At 36.4% G+C, this 16,525-nt stretch overlaps 1 protein-coding gene and 2 pseudogenes across 1 annotated transcript in view; 1 reads left to right on the top strand and 2 right to left on the bottom strand.

The window, feature by feature from the left end:
• Positions 1 to 7,748: 7,748 nt before the first annotated feature.
• LOC120589882 (uncharacterized) lies at positions 7,749 to 7,867 on the bottom strand (annotated as a pseudogene).
• A 101-nt stretch (positions 7,868 to 7,968) lies between these two features.
• The window catches only part of VPS4B (vacuolar protein sorting 4 homolog B), a 22,038-nt gene continuing 13,481 nt past the window's right edge, over positions 7,969 to 16,525 (bottom strand). The window contains exons 6-11 of the mRNA XM_039838940.1: positions 14,264 to 14,548; positions 13,874 to 14,022; positions 13,284 to 13,365; positions 11,699 to 11,918; positions 10,832 to 10,972; positions 7,969 to 9,434 (exon numbers count right to left, since the gene is read on the bottom strand). Of these exons, the coding sequence (XP_039694874.1) occupies positions 9,333 to 9,434; positions 10,832 to 10,972; positions 11,699 to 11,918; positions 13,284 to 13,365; positions 13,874 to 14,022; positions 14,264 to 14,548 (979 nt within the window). The 3' untranslated portion in view covers positions 7,969 to 9,332. The remainder of the gene's footprint in view (positions 9,435 to 10,831; positions 10,973 to 11,698; positions 11,919 to 13,283; positions 13,366 to 13,873; positions 14,023 to 14,263; positions 14,549 to 16,525) is intronic.
• LOC120591209 (uncharacterized) lies at positions 14,742 to 14,858 on the top strand (annotated as a pseudogene).

Here is a 16,525-nt window from a genome sequence, read left to right as displayed (position 1 = left end):
TTTCAATTCTCTATGTGACCTTTACTATGAGGATGATACGCAACGTGCTATGTCCATTTGATGTGACATCTCTTTGCTCATTGTTGGACCTACGGGCTGTAAAATGTGCTTCTTGGTCTGAAGAAACATAACTCGGAGGTCAAAACTGGTGAGATATCTTCTGGTTCAGTCCTTTATAGTATTTTGAGCATTACATCTATCTCTGGGCCTGCAAAGTCGAGTCCAGACCATGTCTGTTCCTGTCAAGACCCATTGGTAGGATACTGGGGCTGGCAGCATCAGTCTATTGCCAGCTCTGTGTCAGCCCTTCCCTCTGGGGAGTCTGCCCCATAGCTATCTACAGCCTCTTCATTCATCCTGGCTGACAGAAAAGTTCTTATTGACATTTCACGCCCAGAGGAACAAGAGGACTGTGTCTAGATTTGTTCCATCTCTGCATTGCCGCAACCCCAGTAACCACTCATTTTATGGATCCAGGTGGCCACTTCAAGTGAGCACACCAGGCTATCCAGCTGTTGGTTCCAATCACCTTCCAGTCCTGGAAGGAGGTTCTGACGACGAGAGACGTGCCCTACTTTAATGCACCCTTGAATTTCTGTAGTGGTTTCCGAACAGCCATGCCCCCTACAGGTATTTCTTTAATGGCTGCCCTAACTGACTAAGACATCGTGCCATTGAATAATTTCAAATTTAATTCATAAATGTTATGGAATCTGTAAATTTTATTACTTTACTAAGCCTATTTTTCATAGCAAGAAGGAAGCAATGCATTGATTTACATCCCGGCACAAGCTCCTTATCAAAGTAACTACTCCAAAATGTCCAGACATGAGAACTGCTCTGAGAATGAGTTCCTGCATAAAGCTTAAACAACACACCACGTATATTGTCAAAGGAATCCTTCCTAGTTTTATAAAGCTCACAGTTGCTTGTGTTTGTCAGCAATGAAACTAGAAATAAAGAATTTTCTTTCATATCATGTTAAAATTGCATACATACTAAAAGAATTGCCCATTACCAATATCTGTGCATTCGCCAAGTTGCAATAAAAGGAATTAGCTAGCTTTACTTGTTCTGTGAATTGGTATTCAGTTCCTGAGTGTTAAGTTTGTTGGAAAATGGTCCTTTAGCTACTTCTTTAATGCGGAGTCACATAACATCTCCACCTGACATCTGACACAGTCTTTTGCTGATGTCTTGGCAAATGCATATGGGTTTCTAGCCTTAGCCAAAAAGAGTTCTACTTTATTTAAAAATCTGCAAAGCCCTAATGTTCACATGTGCTTCTGTTGGGTTTATAATTTAATCTTCCTTCAGATTAGAACCGCCTTCAAGTTCTTTTGGTTTTGAACTTATTTCTTGATAGTTCAATATAAATTCCACTTGTTTTGAGGCTTTCATTGTTTCATTAGACAGTACATCTCCTTAACGATGACACTATGGGTTTAGCACTTCGCTATCAATTATGACTACAAACCAAAACATATTTCAAATAAAATGAATGCAAATATTTTGGTGTTTATTTCTTCATAATCGCTCCGCCGTCATTCTTGGTATTATTCGTGTCATTCAGAAATCATCGGTTTGTGTGTGTTTTGTTTTACCAAAAAAAGTCTAATTAAATTCCTGTTACTTCACAAATTAGGATTTAAAATAATAATACAGATTTTACTTCCATAGCTTATAATGAAAAACTCTTAAGCTAAATAAAAGGAAACAGGCTTGAAACTGAGGAAGAAAGGGCAACTTTTACTTACAGAAGAATTGCAATTAATAAACGTAACAGGAATGAGAGAATTTGAAAATCACCATTAGAACACCAAGTAATAATTGCTGCTGTAGGCAAGATTGACAATGAGTGGGTAAAAATTTAAGGCGAAATAAGATAAAGCATCGCCTCAGTGGATCTTCCCCCAAATATTTATCAAATACGGTGTGACTTTAACATATACCCACAAATTCTTTGATTCGCTCCTTCCTGGTGTAGCTTAATTTCCTTTTCCTGTCCCCTAAGGCTGGACATGATAAGTAGGTTCTAACGAACAGAATGTGGAAAGAAAAAATAGTAACTTCACAGTGGAAAAGTCTACCAGACATCCTTTTAATCAGATGAGCAAGTTAATTAGCATCGCTGAGAGTAAGACACGTTGATGTCATGTCTCCTGATTTGGGAAGTAGGGCTCATCACCTAGGCGGTATTCTTCCTCCAAATCCATAACCTTAGTCTAATTAAGAGGAGACATCAGACAAACCTAAATCGAGGGACATTCTGCAAAACATCCGGCCAAAGCTCTTCAAAAACAGTGTCAAGTTCATGAACAACAAGGAAAGACTAGGGAAACACAATAGATTAAAGGAGACGAGGAGATATGATGACTAAATGCAATGTGGGATCCTGGATTGGATCCTGGAACAGAAAAAGGACATTAGTGGAAAAATTGGTGAACTCAAAATAAAGTGGTAGTGGGTTAATGGTATCATTGCCGATGTTAATTTCTTAGTTTGACAATTGTACCAGGGTTATTTATATGAGATGCCGGCCTTGGGGGAAGTCTACGACGACTACACAGGAACTCTGTCTGTTAATTTTAACTTTCTCTTTGCCCAGTTCTGCTTCCTCCGCCTTCTGTTCACAGGTGTTGATATGTAACAGCCATCTTGGCCCCCAAACTCCACCTCTTGGTGACTTCTGGAGAATGCAACTTGTAACGACATAGAACCCAACCCTCACTCCAGCTTCCCTTCTTAGGTATTAGGAAACGCAGATGTAATGTGTACTCTCCTCGAATTCTTTGCGTTTGAATTATACAGAAGGCAAAATAAACCTGGTTAGATTTTAGACCTAACTAAAAAATAAGCTTACTTTTGGCATAAATCAAGAATCATTCAGGAGATCCAAAATGATGACTTCGTTGCTACTTGTAGCCCTAATTGGGCCTGTTAGAGAGAGCCAGCTCTTTTCTAAAAATCTGTAGTGTAAAATATGTGTGGCTATTAATTTGCTAGATTTAGCAAAGAAGAACCCTAGTTAAGTAAATTTGACTTTACTTCTTGTAACCCCAACTGTCCTTCCTGTCTATAAACACTGCAGGACAAGGTGAGGTTGAAGTGACCGAGGCACTTGACTCAGGCACAAAGTTTAAGGAGAGGCCAAAAAAATCAGTAATTAAGGTAAATAATATTTTCAGACAATATTTTTTAATAAAAATGCAAAAAAATCCATGACGAAAATGTCAAAATTGTTAGAGGCTGTCTTAGCATGACTGAGTGAGTGAATAGCAGAGGTTTGTAATGGGGTCACACCCCTACCACCGTCACCCTAAGGCAGGCTACCACCTCATTCTTGACCTACATAAGTCGTGATCACATTTTTTCCTATGTTAAAAAATGGCAAATATAAGTCATGTCCATTAGGACGGCTTTTATAAAAAACAAAGAAACAAAGGAAAAATGGCCAATAACAAGTGTTGGCGAGGATGTGGATAAACTGGAACTCTCGTGCTTTGCTGGTAGAAATGTAACAAGGTGCCGTCACCGTGGAAAGCAATTTAGTGGTTCTCCAGAGTGAAACAAAGAATGACCATATGATCCAGCAGTTCTAGTCCTAAGAATATACCCCCAAAGAATTGAAAGCAGAGACATAAACAGATCCTTGTACACTGATGTTCATAGCAGCATTACTCACAGCAGCCACAAGGCAAAAGCAATGCAAGTGTTCATTAGCAGACAAAATGTGGTATTACATAAATGAAATATTTAGCTTGCCATTAGTGAGTGCCCATAATTTCGACACCCCCGAAAGTCACAGAAAAATTGTCAAAGGGCTTTGTTTACTTTGTTGTCAAACCCGTAGCAGAAGGAATCTATGAGAACTAATGTTCTGTCTCTGAGAAGCGAGGTGTGTGTGTGTACTTGTATTAAGCTTCTAGACACATCACCTTGGAGATAGATTAACAGCTGTTGACAGCAGACAGCCATTCTGATTGGCTGGTGCTGTGCCCATGCCATACCATTTGGCCTAAGACATCATACACTGTAATACCAAAAGGCTTTTGCGTTAATTGCAATGTATAGTGTCTTAAGCTTAAGTAATTTCTTCAAGAATCCACTGAAAACTTTATATAAATCTTTCAGAAAACAGGATGAAAGTCTTAAGAGTTCTGGCAACTTTCCAAGTTATGAACACCATTCTGGCTGTAATGGCAAGGCATCTGAATGTGGGTATTCCTAGACATGGGAATGGTGTTCATAACTTTGTAAATAACAGGACAGACAGTCCTGTGACCTTTTTCTTACATTATCTCTGGGTCTGCGTTAAGCGCTTGGGAAAGAAAAATCAAGATCACAGTCGTGGATTCCACCACGAAGTGTTTTTAAAAATGGCTCTAAGTTACATCTTTGACAGAAATGACCCTGAATCCTTCAGTCTAATTTACTTAGTCACATTGCATTTGCTTTCTGCGGGGGTATGTTTGTATGATTTCTAAGTTGTGGACATCATGGGACTTCCATCTCTCATCCTTGTGTGTGCTTACTTCAGGATGCATGATCTAAAAATAAGGGCACAATTCATAGTAATAAAACCTCAATGCCATTATCACACTCAAAAGATATCAATTCAATATTATCTGGTATCTACTTCATATGCGTATTTCTTTAATTATCTCCAAATTGTTTTTTACAGCTATTTTTTTCTCAAACTAGGATCCAATTAAGATTCACATATTGTACCTAGGTACCGTGTCTTCGATTTCTTTTAATCTAGAAGAGTCTCCGCCTTTGTATCTATTTTTGTTTAATGGCATTGACTTTTTGGAGAGACCGAGCTGGTTGTCTAGTAGATGCTCTATATTCTCTTTTGACTGATTGGTTCCTCGTGTTATTGATTTCTCTCTCCCTTGAATTTTCTGTAACCCATCAGGTCTATGGCTTGATTCAGATTACAAATTTTTGGTAGGAACACTTCATAAGCGTATTTTGTACTGTATCCCATCAAGTGGTGGATGTCAGGTTGCCCACGATTAAGTGATGCTCAATTTGATTACTTGGGTAAGGTGACGGCAACCGACTCTCTCCTTTGTAAAGATCACGTTCCCCTCTGTGATAAGTAATCTGGGAGTGACACTTTAAAGTGTTGGTAGATTGTCACCAGCAACTCCTCCCATTCCTGTTTGTATATGCTGCTCCTCCCAAGGTAGAATCTATGTTCATCCCTTAAATCTGGACTGGCCTTCTAACTTGGTTAGACCAATATAATGTAGTAGAAGTGGGATTTCCTTAAGAGGCCTTCGTTTCTCTTTTCACCAAGTACAGAAACTCAGGCCAGAATACTGAGCGAAGAGATGAAGGGACCAGCCAGCCCAGCTGGAGGCTCCAGACATGTGAGTGAAGCCACTTTTGGGATCTTTAGCTCTGGTCAACCTGCCATAACCAACACCAAATGGAGCAAGCCCTCTCCACAGAGCGCTGTCTAAACTGTAGTCATGAAACAATGGTGTTTTAAGCTGCTATGATTGAGTGGTTTGTTATACAGGAAATGATCTCATGTAAATATTCTGTGTGGTGTTGGTGAGGGCTGGCTGGGAAACATTTCATACTTTTCTATGCGGTCTCACACAACTTTTAAGATTTATTTTGAGGTACTTGATGCTTTCTGATGCTACTGTAATTGGGACTGCTTTTGTAATTTCAATTTCTAATTGTTGCTAGAAAACAGAATTTTTATTAACCTTGTGTCCTGTAGCCTTGTTAAATTCAGATTCTAAGTTTATATTAATTTTGATTTTCTACATATATAATCATCTGAGAATGATAATTTTATTTCTTCCCTTTTTATTTTTCTTGCACTGGCTAGAATCTCCTGTATAAAGCTGAAAAGGAGTGGTGATAGTAGGTATCTTCTGATCTCTGGGAAAGAAAGTTTTCAATAATTCACAATTAAGGATGGTTTTTGCTATTTTTTATTTATTTATTTATTTTGGTGATGCTCTTAAATTAAGATGCTCCCTTCTATTCCTAACTTGTAAAGTTTTTACAAAATTTATAAATGGGTGCTGAATTTTATCAAATGTTTTGCATGATTCTTTAAAGCTAACATAACTTTTTTCCTTTACTTCTGTCAACATGGTAAATATTAACTTTCCAATTTCAAACTACAGATAGGCCTTGCTTTCGCACGACCCCATGTCAACTGAAACACGCCAACTTCCATGGTGTAAACGTTCCCACTGTGGTAGATTCCAAGCTGCCCACGTGAGGCCACTGAACTCAGGTGGGAAGAGACGTGCACGGCTGGTTCCTGAGTACCAGGATGAGCTGCTCTGGCACACCTGATTTTGGTTCCCAAGAACCAAGGCTGAAATTTACCACAACTTCATTAGACCGGGAAGAACAAAGCCACTGCAAACGATCTATTCTATAAAGTCTCACGGACAATCCAGGAAGTAGATAAAAATAAGATTATAACTCTCTTACTCTTTCAAGCCTTTATTAAGCACCTAATAAATATTGTCTAGTATTATGCTAATTCCAAGGGAAAATGTAACTGTTTGAAGAGCTTACAATCTAAATGATCTAAACAAGATTAATAGAATGTTTTTGAAATTTGGCGAAAAATCTTAAGATAGTAGTAGCAACTTAGTGCTAAAGAAATACAAAGGTAAGATGGACACAGTTTAGGAGTTCTTCCTGGAAGAGATTATATGGGTTATGAGCTAAATCTCAATGGAAATACTGGGATTTGGAGCAGTGGAGAAAAGACATTGATAAGAGTAACAGAATAACATAAATGAAAGTATGAACGTGGGAAAGCACACGGCATCTCTGAGAGCCCATAAGCTGAGGTGATACTGGTCCATACGGGCACTCCATGTTGCTTCATTTGTAAGTGTCAAGCAACACGTATGGCAACAGTGTTAGAGGGGTATGCCTCAATTTCTCAACTACGCAGTGGCAAGTGGCTAAATAGTGCTTCACATTAATCATCAAATATACTCTTTGTTTTTCTGCCTGTAGAAGATAGTGAACTCAAAAGTCAATTTTCTAGTGAAATACTTTGTAATTAAGGTCTCTATTTTTCAGGCAGAGGCAAAAAATGTTCTTACACGTCCAGGGTATAACTCATAAAGATGCTTAGGTAGGTTTTACTTGTTGGCTCAGAAAACATCTCTCCAAAATTTCGTAATGGTCAAAGTCAAGACAGAGCCTGAACATTTTAGTTTCTTCTGTTTATCCATCTACACAGAACACATGGAAATGGCCTATGTTCTATCACTCTAGAACAAGTCTAAAATGATTAGATTTCATTAATAGTTTTGAACCAGAAATGCAGAAAATGGAGCTATGGCTAGAAGTGATACGGATACTGAGACACAGTTCTCAAAGCACATGTAAGAACTAAGTGTGATGAAGCATCTACTCACCAACACTATAATTACATGTGATTTGGTTATATATTTGATCAATTTAAATAAAACGCTTCCTCAAATCAAATTCTGGACTCACAAAACCTTCTGGATTTCAATTATTATGTAAATATAATAAAATATAAATATGTTGATTCTCCTGGTATAACAGCAATACTATATAATTCTGGGGCTGATAAGGTATATAAACGATCATGTAAGACATCCGCAAACAATTCAGTATTGATCTACCAAGTTAATTCCAGCGTTCACATTAAAATTGTTGAAAAACAGGATTTTCATACATATATATATTCTTTTTTCTTTTTCTTTTTTTTTTTTTTACACCTGCAGCACCTGGTCTTCCTAGGTGGTCTCCCATTCAAGTACTAACTAGGCCCGGCCTTGCTTAGCTTCCGAGATCAGACGGGATCAGGCATATTCAGGGTAGCATGGCCGTAGACTCATGTATATATTCTTAATAATTTTTAATTTTTGTATCTCATCAATGTAGATATTTTCTCCTCTACAGAAGATCCCAAAATAAAGAAGCATACACAGAATATAGCCAATAGTAGGTTATATCAATTTAATTCACATAAGAACAGCATTTTTCAGGTCTAGGATTTCCATTTAATATCAACAAAATCTGTACAGAAAACCCAAAGGCAACCATGTAGCATAATATGTAAATGTGCAAATATACTTTAAAATGCAATTCATTCTACAGTATCTGCAAAAAACTTTATAGTAATGAAGAAATCTACCTCATCTAGCTAATTGAATAACTCTTTGCATGTATAGCCAATGCAAATGTACAAGGCACAACTTAGTGTTGATGCTTAAGTGTGTAACATATCCTCAGATTTTTTATTTGAAGGTATTAAAATAACATGATGTTTGTAATTTATTACTTAATGAGACAACAGCTCATTTCTAAAGCTCATGAAGCATTACACCAGTAACACACGTGTCGTCAGGACAAATTGTTCCCTGAACTTAAAAGGTAAAAGACAAGATATCTTGCTATCCTACATTTTAAAAAAAAAGTATATATATATATGTATATATATATGTACAGACACACACCCATATCACGCACAAGAAACTTCCTATAATCTAAAGGAAGGTCATTCCTTTTAGCAAAAGTTCCCATTACAGTATTCCTGGAGAGTTATTTAAAAAGGACATATTTATTGACTACTAGTTTTGGTCAATGTTACTACAAAAAGACAACGAAATTGACAATTTTCTCCTGCAAGATAAAGACGTCTAATTTAGAAATTCTTTCTCTTGAGATTGCACAGTGAAAGGTATTATTTAGTTAAATATAAAAGCTTGCTGACTTTTAAAGAAATTATTTAAATCTACAAAAAGAAAACGTTAACTTATCAAAAATCAATAAAGAGCCTTGGTTAGAACACAATTCAAAATCTTTTAAGTCCAATCACAGTAATCTTTGCTGTTCTATTACCCATCCCTGAGAGTTAAGATTTTATCATTTTTTATTTTTAATAAAGTAAATAAATTTACATTGATAAGAATGATGCTTAAGAAATTTTTCAAAATATGAAATAAGCCCTATTTCATTTAGTAAAAGAAAAAAGATAAATGCTCTTTACGAAGACCACTCACGATTCATAACAATTTTAAATGTTTGTATCTCAATCAATTTTAATCCTCTGCTTACTGGATAATTTCTATTTTTTTGCCATTCACGTATCATGTATCCTCAATTCGCTGTTTTATAATTTTTGTTAATAGGAGCATTTAATTGGTAATGGAGCAAAAATACATATAAAACTTAAAGGAATGCTGATTCCCTGTGGTAAAAGAGTTTTACTGGAAATAATGTGAGTGCCATCCAAGAAAGGCAAAAATACCTATGAAAGACCATACGTGGTAAACATCTTCCTCGTCGTCTTTGGTTTAGCCTTCTTGGCCAAAATCTTCTGTAAACTTCTTTAATTTCAACAAGTCATGTTCATTGACGGTGGGTTTTGTGCTAGATAGTGACCGTAACATGTCCGACTGCCAAGGAAAAGAGGGAGGGGGGCCGCGTTAGCAACAGATCTCAACATCGCGTGGTCAGCACGTTACTTTCACTCAGGTTAAATCTGAGAATCTGCTGCAGTCTGCCGCAAGCTACTGACGATAAACTCTCATTCTTCTCAAGGACCTATTTCATTTAGTAAAAGAAAAAGCTCTGGCCATGCTATTCCTTCACATACAAACTTTTGGTTGCTCACCCTTTGGTTGCTCACAGCCTTCAATAGCTGCTCTTTACCCGTCAGTCCTCTTAGCCTGAGGATCAAGACCCTCCAAAACATGCCCCTGATCTCTTTTCTGGCCTTATCTGTTTTTGTCTTAAACAAGAGAGCAGTTTTCCAAATGCAATTCACAAGGAATATAGTCATTCACTTATACTTCTGTGAAACAGAATACGACTTAATCAAAATCAACTTAATAGAATTTTTAACTATTCATTAAAATTTAGATCAAAATTATATTAAAACTTTGTAAAAGAACCCAAAATTGTAAAAGAACCCAAACTTTAAAAAAAAAAATCAAAAATTAAAACAAAAAAGGGTTTCTAAATAATTTCTCAGATAAACAGTATGGTTAATTAACACATAAATACATCTATATATGTGTGTGAATGTGTGCACACATTCACATGCATAATTATATATGTATATATATATACATATATAAATAGCTATGTCTACGAACAAACATGTAAAAGTTTCTCTTCTAGAAGTTACTGTACACTGACAATAAAGCTCTTTGAAAATCTATAACTGAAGCAGAAAAAAATTTTTAAACTGTTTGTAAGAAAACACAAACGTAATAAATGTACCTCTTCAATCACATAAGTTCTTTAAAAAATAATATGCCTTACAAGGTAATAAAGTCTTATAAAGTATTTTAATTCCTTCAATATAAACTATTGAAATGTAATTTTTATGATAAAAATTGTTTCAGAATATTTTAAAGCTTTAAACTTTCTATGTAGCCTTGAGAAATAAAACAGAAATATACCATTACGAATACTATGATGCATGCATGCATTGGGGTTTCTGTATATTTTATAATATAAGATTCAGAAAAAAATCTTTTCACCACTCCTACTTTTTAGTTAAGTCTGGGAAATAATTTATGCAATATATCTGAGAATTTTGGTAATAATATCCTAGCAATAAGACCTATAAAGTCAGAAACCTATATTTTTGAAAAATAGCATATTCATTTAAAATTAAATTTTCCTCAAGGCCTAAGAAAACATTTTAATCTGTACAACATTGTAAGTGAGCAGTATTAAATAAACATGCTAACATTTTCTTGCTAATCTTACATAACTGAAAATTTTATCTTCGACAAATTACAATGTTTAGAAATCTTTCTTAAAATCAAACAAAATGTCAAACCATGCAAACAACTGGCTCCAAAAGTTTATCTCCAGGGACATCCATCCATGTCATTTCAATGGCACCGGGGTCGCCAGGAGAACAGGGCGTTAGTAGATCATCCACTAAGTTGTTAGGATCAGCTCGTGAAGGTCCTTGAACCTGGAATAAATAGTAACCTAGAATATTTATTTGAACAAATTAAATAAATATTAAGATTTAGGCCATTATCAGGAAATTTGAAAATGCACTATTATTTCATGTTTCATTAAAATGTTTACTTTTGAAAAGAAATAGAATATACAACAAAAAGTGGTTATCTTGGAGTGAAGGAATCGATTTCACTTGATTTTAATTTTTTCTTGATTTTTAAAATATTTTAATATTCCTACAATGAATTACTTATATAATCACAAGAAAATGAGTTAAGATTAAAAAAAAAAAAAAAGAAACAGTTACCTGTGGCTAAGATTTTTTTCTATAATGCTTATTAAGTGGTAATAATCCTAGAGATCAAAAATAGACCTACTCAAAAATTCTCTGAAGTTTCTCCATTTTCTATAGCTGAGAAACTTTCGTGGGATTTGGAAGGTTTATTACTGTGAAGTTACTGAATGTTTCTGTTCCTCATAACAAAAACTCCTCCTTCAAATATAAGTACAAAATTAAATGCTAATTCATAACTGATATCGCATTGTGTGTTCACCATCCATAGTTAGATTTCTGTCACCACATATTTAACCCCTTTTACCCACCTCTGGTAACCTTAGTCTAATGTCCATGCCCATGAGTCTCTGTTTGTCCTGTCTGCTGGTTGCTCTTCGAGTTATATCCTACATGTAAATGGCACTGTGTGGTTTTCACTCTGTCTGGAGTATAGTTCCTTACCTTCTTAAAATGAGTGGCTGATTGCACTTTCCTAACGGGTTGCATGAGTGCATCGCGCACAATGATGCTTATGTCTGCCCCCGAGTAGCCGTCGGTTTTCTTCCCCAGCTCCCGGAAGTCCGTTTCCGTCAGGCTGTTCTGAGTGGCCCCCAAGTGCAGTTTGAACATTGCGGCTCGGGCATGGGCCTCAGGCAAAGGAATATAAATTCGTTTCTCAAATCTTAAAATGGAAAAAAAAAATATATCAAGAATGTTACTATGTGTATTTCATTTCAATTGAACATTAGGATATTTTCAAGAAGAAACAAGATATTTAAATATTCCCTTTTCTACTAAGTTAAGCTGAATAAGTTAAATGGGTCCATATGTGTCAGAGTTAAACATACATTTAGGTTAAATAAAAGGAAAACATCCAGAACACGTTACCAAACACATAAAACCAAAATAGCCAGGGAACCAGTTAGGAGTGGTTTGGTCCTTTTCACACAATTTGTGGTGACTCTGGCTACAGTGTTTGTGTGTGGGATCCATGACACGGCGCGTCCCACAGGGTCAGTTTCCCACAGAACTATGCCCTGAACCCCTGATCAAGGGAACAATATGATTATGATTAACAGTATGACACAGGAGATGACAAAATAATTCTCTGAATTCAAAATAGTAAAATGACTCAAATCTTATAGAATAAACATATACTTACTATATAAAATGTGTACTTTATTATAATGGGTATAACAGGTACTCAGAACAAATAATTCCATTATCATCACAAATAAACACCATGTTTTATTAACAATAATACTGCTTGCCTTCTTAGAATGTCAGTATTTGGTCATAGGGAGGAAGCGATGAGGGACAATCTAAGTGGTCTGCAAAGATGTCTTTTCCTCCAGGTGTCTCTCTGAGACAATGAGAAGAATCTAAAAAGTTTTCATGATCTCCACAGTGGTTCAGAAATAGGCCATTTTTCAAAAATAACCAGCACATTTCCTTCCTTGATACCGAATGGTAATCTAGCAGCCTGGCAGACCATCAGTAGATGGGACAAAAGTGGCAAAAACTGTAGTGTTTTTACCATGAAAAATTGAAGGAATGGAATAGGGAATTGTGAAGCAGTAAAAAACAGAGTGGATACATTTCCTGTAGCTCAAGTTTCATATTTAATTTAAAAATCACAGACATACGTTTTTTAACTGAACATGCATCTCGGTTATTATCTTTTAACTTGTGTAATTGTCATTTTGCTAAAGTTTTATATGAAAAATTTTCATTGAAATATCAAACTATTATTTGTAAATTTCTGAAGCATCAGTGCTTACTACGCTTAATCAGAACTAAAGTTAAGCATTAGTTGTATTTTCCAACGTGAAAGATTCCAGCGTGTGGAAATCTCATACCTTCGATATAGCAGGCAAACAAAGAGATGCCCACCTCTCTTTCCCTGAGGCACAGGGGCAGTAGGGTTAGGGCACATTAAAAAAATTCTGAAAACTTATCAGCACGTCTCCTCACTAGACAGGACGGGAATTAAAATTCACTTGTTACATCTGTAGTTAGGAATAAGGTATTTACTGCGGCATCTTACCTTCGCCTAATGGCAGAATCCAGAACCCAGGGTATATTTGTAGCTCCCAAAACCAAAATTCCATCATTGTCCACACCAACTCCTGCATCAAAATAGGTAATATTTTAAATATTTTATCATTTTAGTGTTCTTCAAAACTTGTCTATATATTCTGTTAAGAATGTGATGCTTTAACATTTAACTCTCGAGAGTCTCTGAAAAAAAACTGTATTTAATCAAATATCAAATTACTAAAATATGATGCAAATATTCCCAAGAATCAAGTCTCCTAGATGGACAAATACTATTAATTTTCTTTTCAAAATACTTCTTGACAGATTTCATTTGAAGTCTACACATTCCTCTTGCTGATATCGTTCCTGGTACAAGTAACATATGCATGTCTTTACTATTTATACCGGCAAGTCCTACAAGATGATTACATTTGGGTAAAAATTATGTATGTATGTGAAAGACACTCAGAATGAAACATGCCATAGACGAAACACGTAGTCTGTTAGAATGGACAAATTATGCTTGGATTTTTTCATTACTGTTACCATAACGGTTATACAGCAAATACAGACTGTTTTGACAATCGGTGGCACGACCTTGCATTTGAACCAGGAACTCCGTCTTGATTCTTCGTGCAGCTTCACTCTCATTTTCACTTCTTGAACCACACAGAGAATCAATTTCGTCAATGAAGATAATGGAAGGCTTATTCTCTCTGGCAAGTTGGAATAAGTTCTTAACTAGCCTAAAAGTAAATGAAAGCGTTCAGTTTTTAAAAAATAGTAAATGACACGAGACTTGATGAAAAGATGAAAACAAAACAATCTGCACTATTACAGGAACTCGACTGATTCGACAGAGAAATGAATACCTGTATTATGTCACTTCTCTGAATGTCTATTATTGATGTAAGAAAACTAATACTTTATAGACTGATATAGTGACTACCAGGCAAAGAAAAACTAAACAACCAATTTATTACTTACTTTTCGCTTTCACCTAGCCACTTAGAAACAAGGTCGGAGGAAGATATTGAAAAAAATGTTGAGTTGTTTGCTTCTGTTGCTACAGCTTTGGCTAAATAGGACTTTCCTGTTCCAGGTGGCCCAAATAATAGAATTCCTCTCCAAGGTGTTCTCTTGCCTAAAATTTGCATCAGAAAAAACAACATGAGAATTTCGAAACTGTTAATTTCAATTACCAGAGACATCATCCACACTGAAGAATATCTTGAAGAGGTTTTCACTCTAAAGCTAGCAGAATGAACAAAAATATTTTAAACACATCAATCTAAGGTAAGTCTCAAATGGATTTTATTTGCTCTCTTTAGAGACCACTTTGTCAAAAGTATGTGTACATGGATATAATTCTTCTAATACGAAGTTCACTTGCTTGCTCACTCATTCATTCACCACTGTGTACAGAAGCCACCACACCCAGAAAGAGAACTGTGAACACAAAAGGCTCTCTGGTCATGCCACCCTGAACAAGCCCAATCCCATCTGATCTCGGAAGCTAAGCAGGGTCGGGCCTCGTTAGTACTTGGATGGGACCACCTAGAAAGACCAGGTGCTGTAGGCGTAAAAAATTTAAAAAAAAAAAAGGATTGTAAGCTGACAAGGTCCTTGCAATCTGTGAGGTCAACCAAGGGTTGCCTTGCCTAAAAAAATAAATAAACAAAAGGCTCTTGGCCCTCTGTGCGGGCTCAGCTCTGGGAAGGGGCAACCGCTCAGCCCAGAGGCACCTCTGCCACCTCCTGTGCGTGCTGCCTGACGCCAGAATATTGTTGGAGAAACTAACTGCATCCACGGGGGAGGGGCAGCTGGAAGTGTTTTCTTGTAAACATTTACGACCTTTAGAGGAATGAAACTATCACAGTTTGGGTGACCCCTTGTGAAGTTTGGTTCAGTTCCTGATCCACAGGGAAGCACGGATTATTACAGGTAGCATACGCACTCAAACAGCTGTATGATGAGAAGGAGACTCTACCTTAAGTACCAAAAATAGAACAAGTGAACAAATCAACTCCTTGTATCTCAATTTTGCTAACGAGAAATTATAATGCTAACTAAAATAAATAAGGCCTAGGTCACGCCTGCCAATAAAATAGCAAATATATATTTAAAAACCTGCTAAGTGTCAACTGTAGGTGGGTATAGTGTCTGCAAAAGAATGATATGCAGATGACTAATACCAAAACTAAATATTGTTATACTGATTGTTTCTACAGCCTCGACTTTTGCTTGAATTGTTTTCCTTTTTTAATGTTTGCAATTATGTCAGTGTTTCCTGAGTGGGGTACGTATACCATTGGTAAAATATGAAGTGCTTTTAGGTGGTTGACAAATATTTTTTGTTTAAAGAATTACCTTTTGTATTAGAAAAGCACTGATTTTTCCATTTACAATAGATACGAAGCAGTCTTTTAAAATAAAGTTACTAAGATAAAATAAGTGATTTAAAAGTTCAAATACGGGCAAAATATTTTGGGGGCAAAATATGATTCTTGACAGATTATCTCTGGGGCGGGGGGGAGAGGAACAGAGGAACTTCTGGGTCACTCGTGCTTTGTGATCTGGCCGATGCTCAAGCAGACGTACTCACTTTGAGATAATTTTGAAGCTGAACACTTAGGGTTCCTGCCTGTCTCTGTACATTTATGCTGCACTTCAATAAAAAGTTTGCTCTAAACGTGAGTGATTTAAAGGAAAATATTTTTAAAATAATGATATATGTATATGAAAAAATTCATGAAGATGGCACATAAATGACTCACGTTCAAGAAACACTAGTATAAATAATTCAACGTAAAACGAGTTCGACTGCATTTGTGCCTTTACAGGATTATGATGTCCACTTTCACACTGTTAGTGTCACATTCTTGAAGTCGGTCTGTAAGTGGTGCCTTGAAGCTAGGTGGCCAACGGCTGGTTTGCTCTTCATCCCTGCTCTATGCGACTTCACTGTCTAGACCCGTTCACTGTCTAGACCCATTCAGTATGAGCCAACATTAGATTTGCTCTCTACATAAACCAGCCTGTTTCTAAAAGGAAAAACCTCTGTTTCTCTGTTAGACTGTGGGTACAGTCAAAGCACAAACAGGCTGTCAGTCACAAAAGGACAATGCGAAGGAAAATCACCCACTGGAGCTGTCACTTGAACTACATCCAGATGGCAGGTCAGCTGTGCCCCCCAGTGCCACGCGCTGTCCGTGTGCTACCAGCGGACACTCACTTTATCCAAGAGCG

This window comes from Pteropus medius, unplaced genomic scaffold (genome assembly GCF_902729225.1).
Source record: "Pteropus medius unplaced genomic scaffold, Ma_sr-lr_union100, whole genome shotgun sequence".
Lineage (NCBI taxonomy): Eukaryota > Metazoa > Chordata > Mammalia > Chiroptera > Pteropodidae > Pteropus > Pteropus medius.
This window is presented reverse-complemented; position numbering and strand designations above follow the sequence as displayed.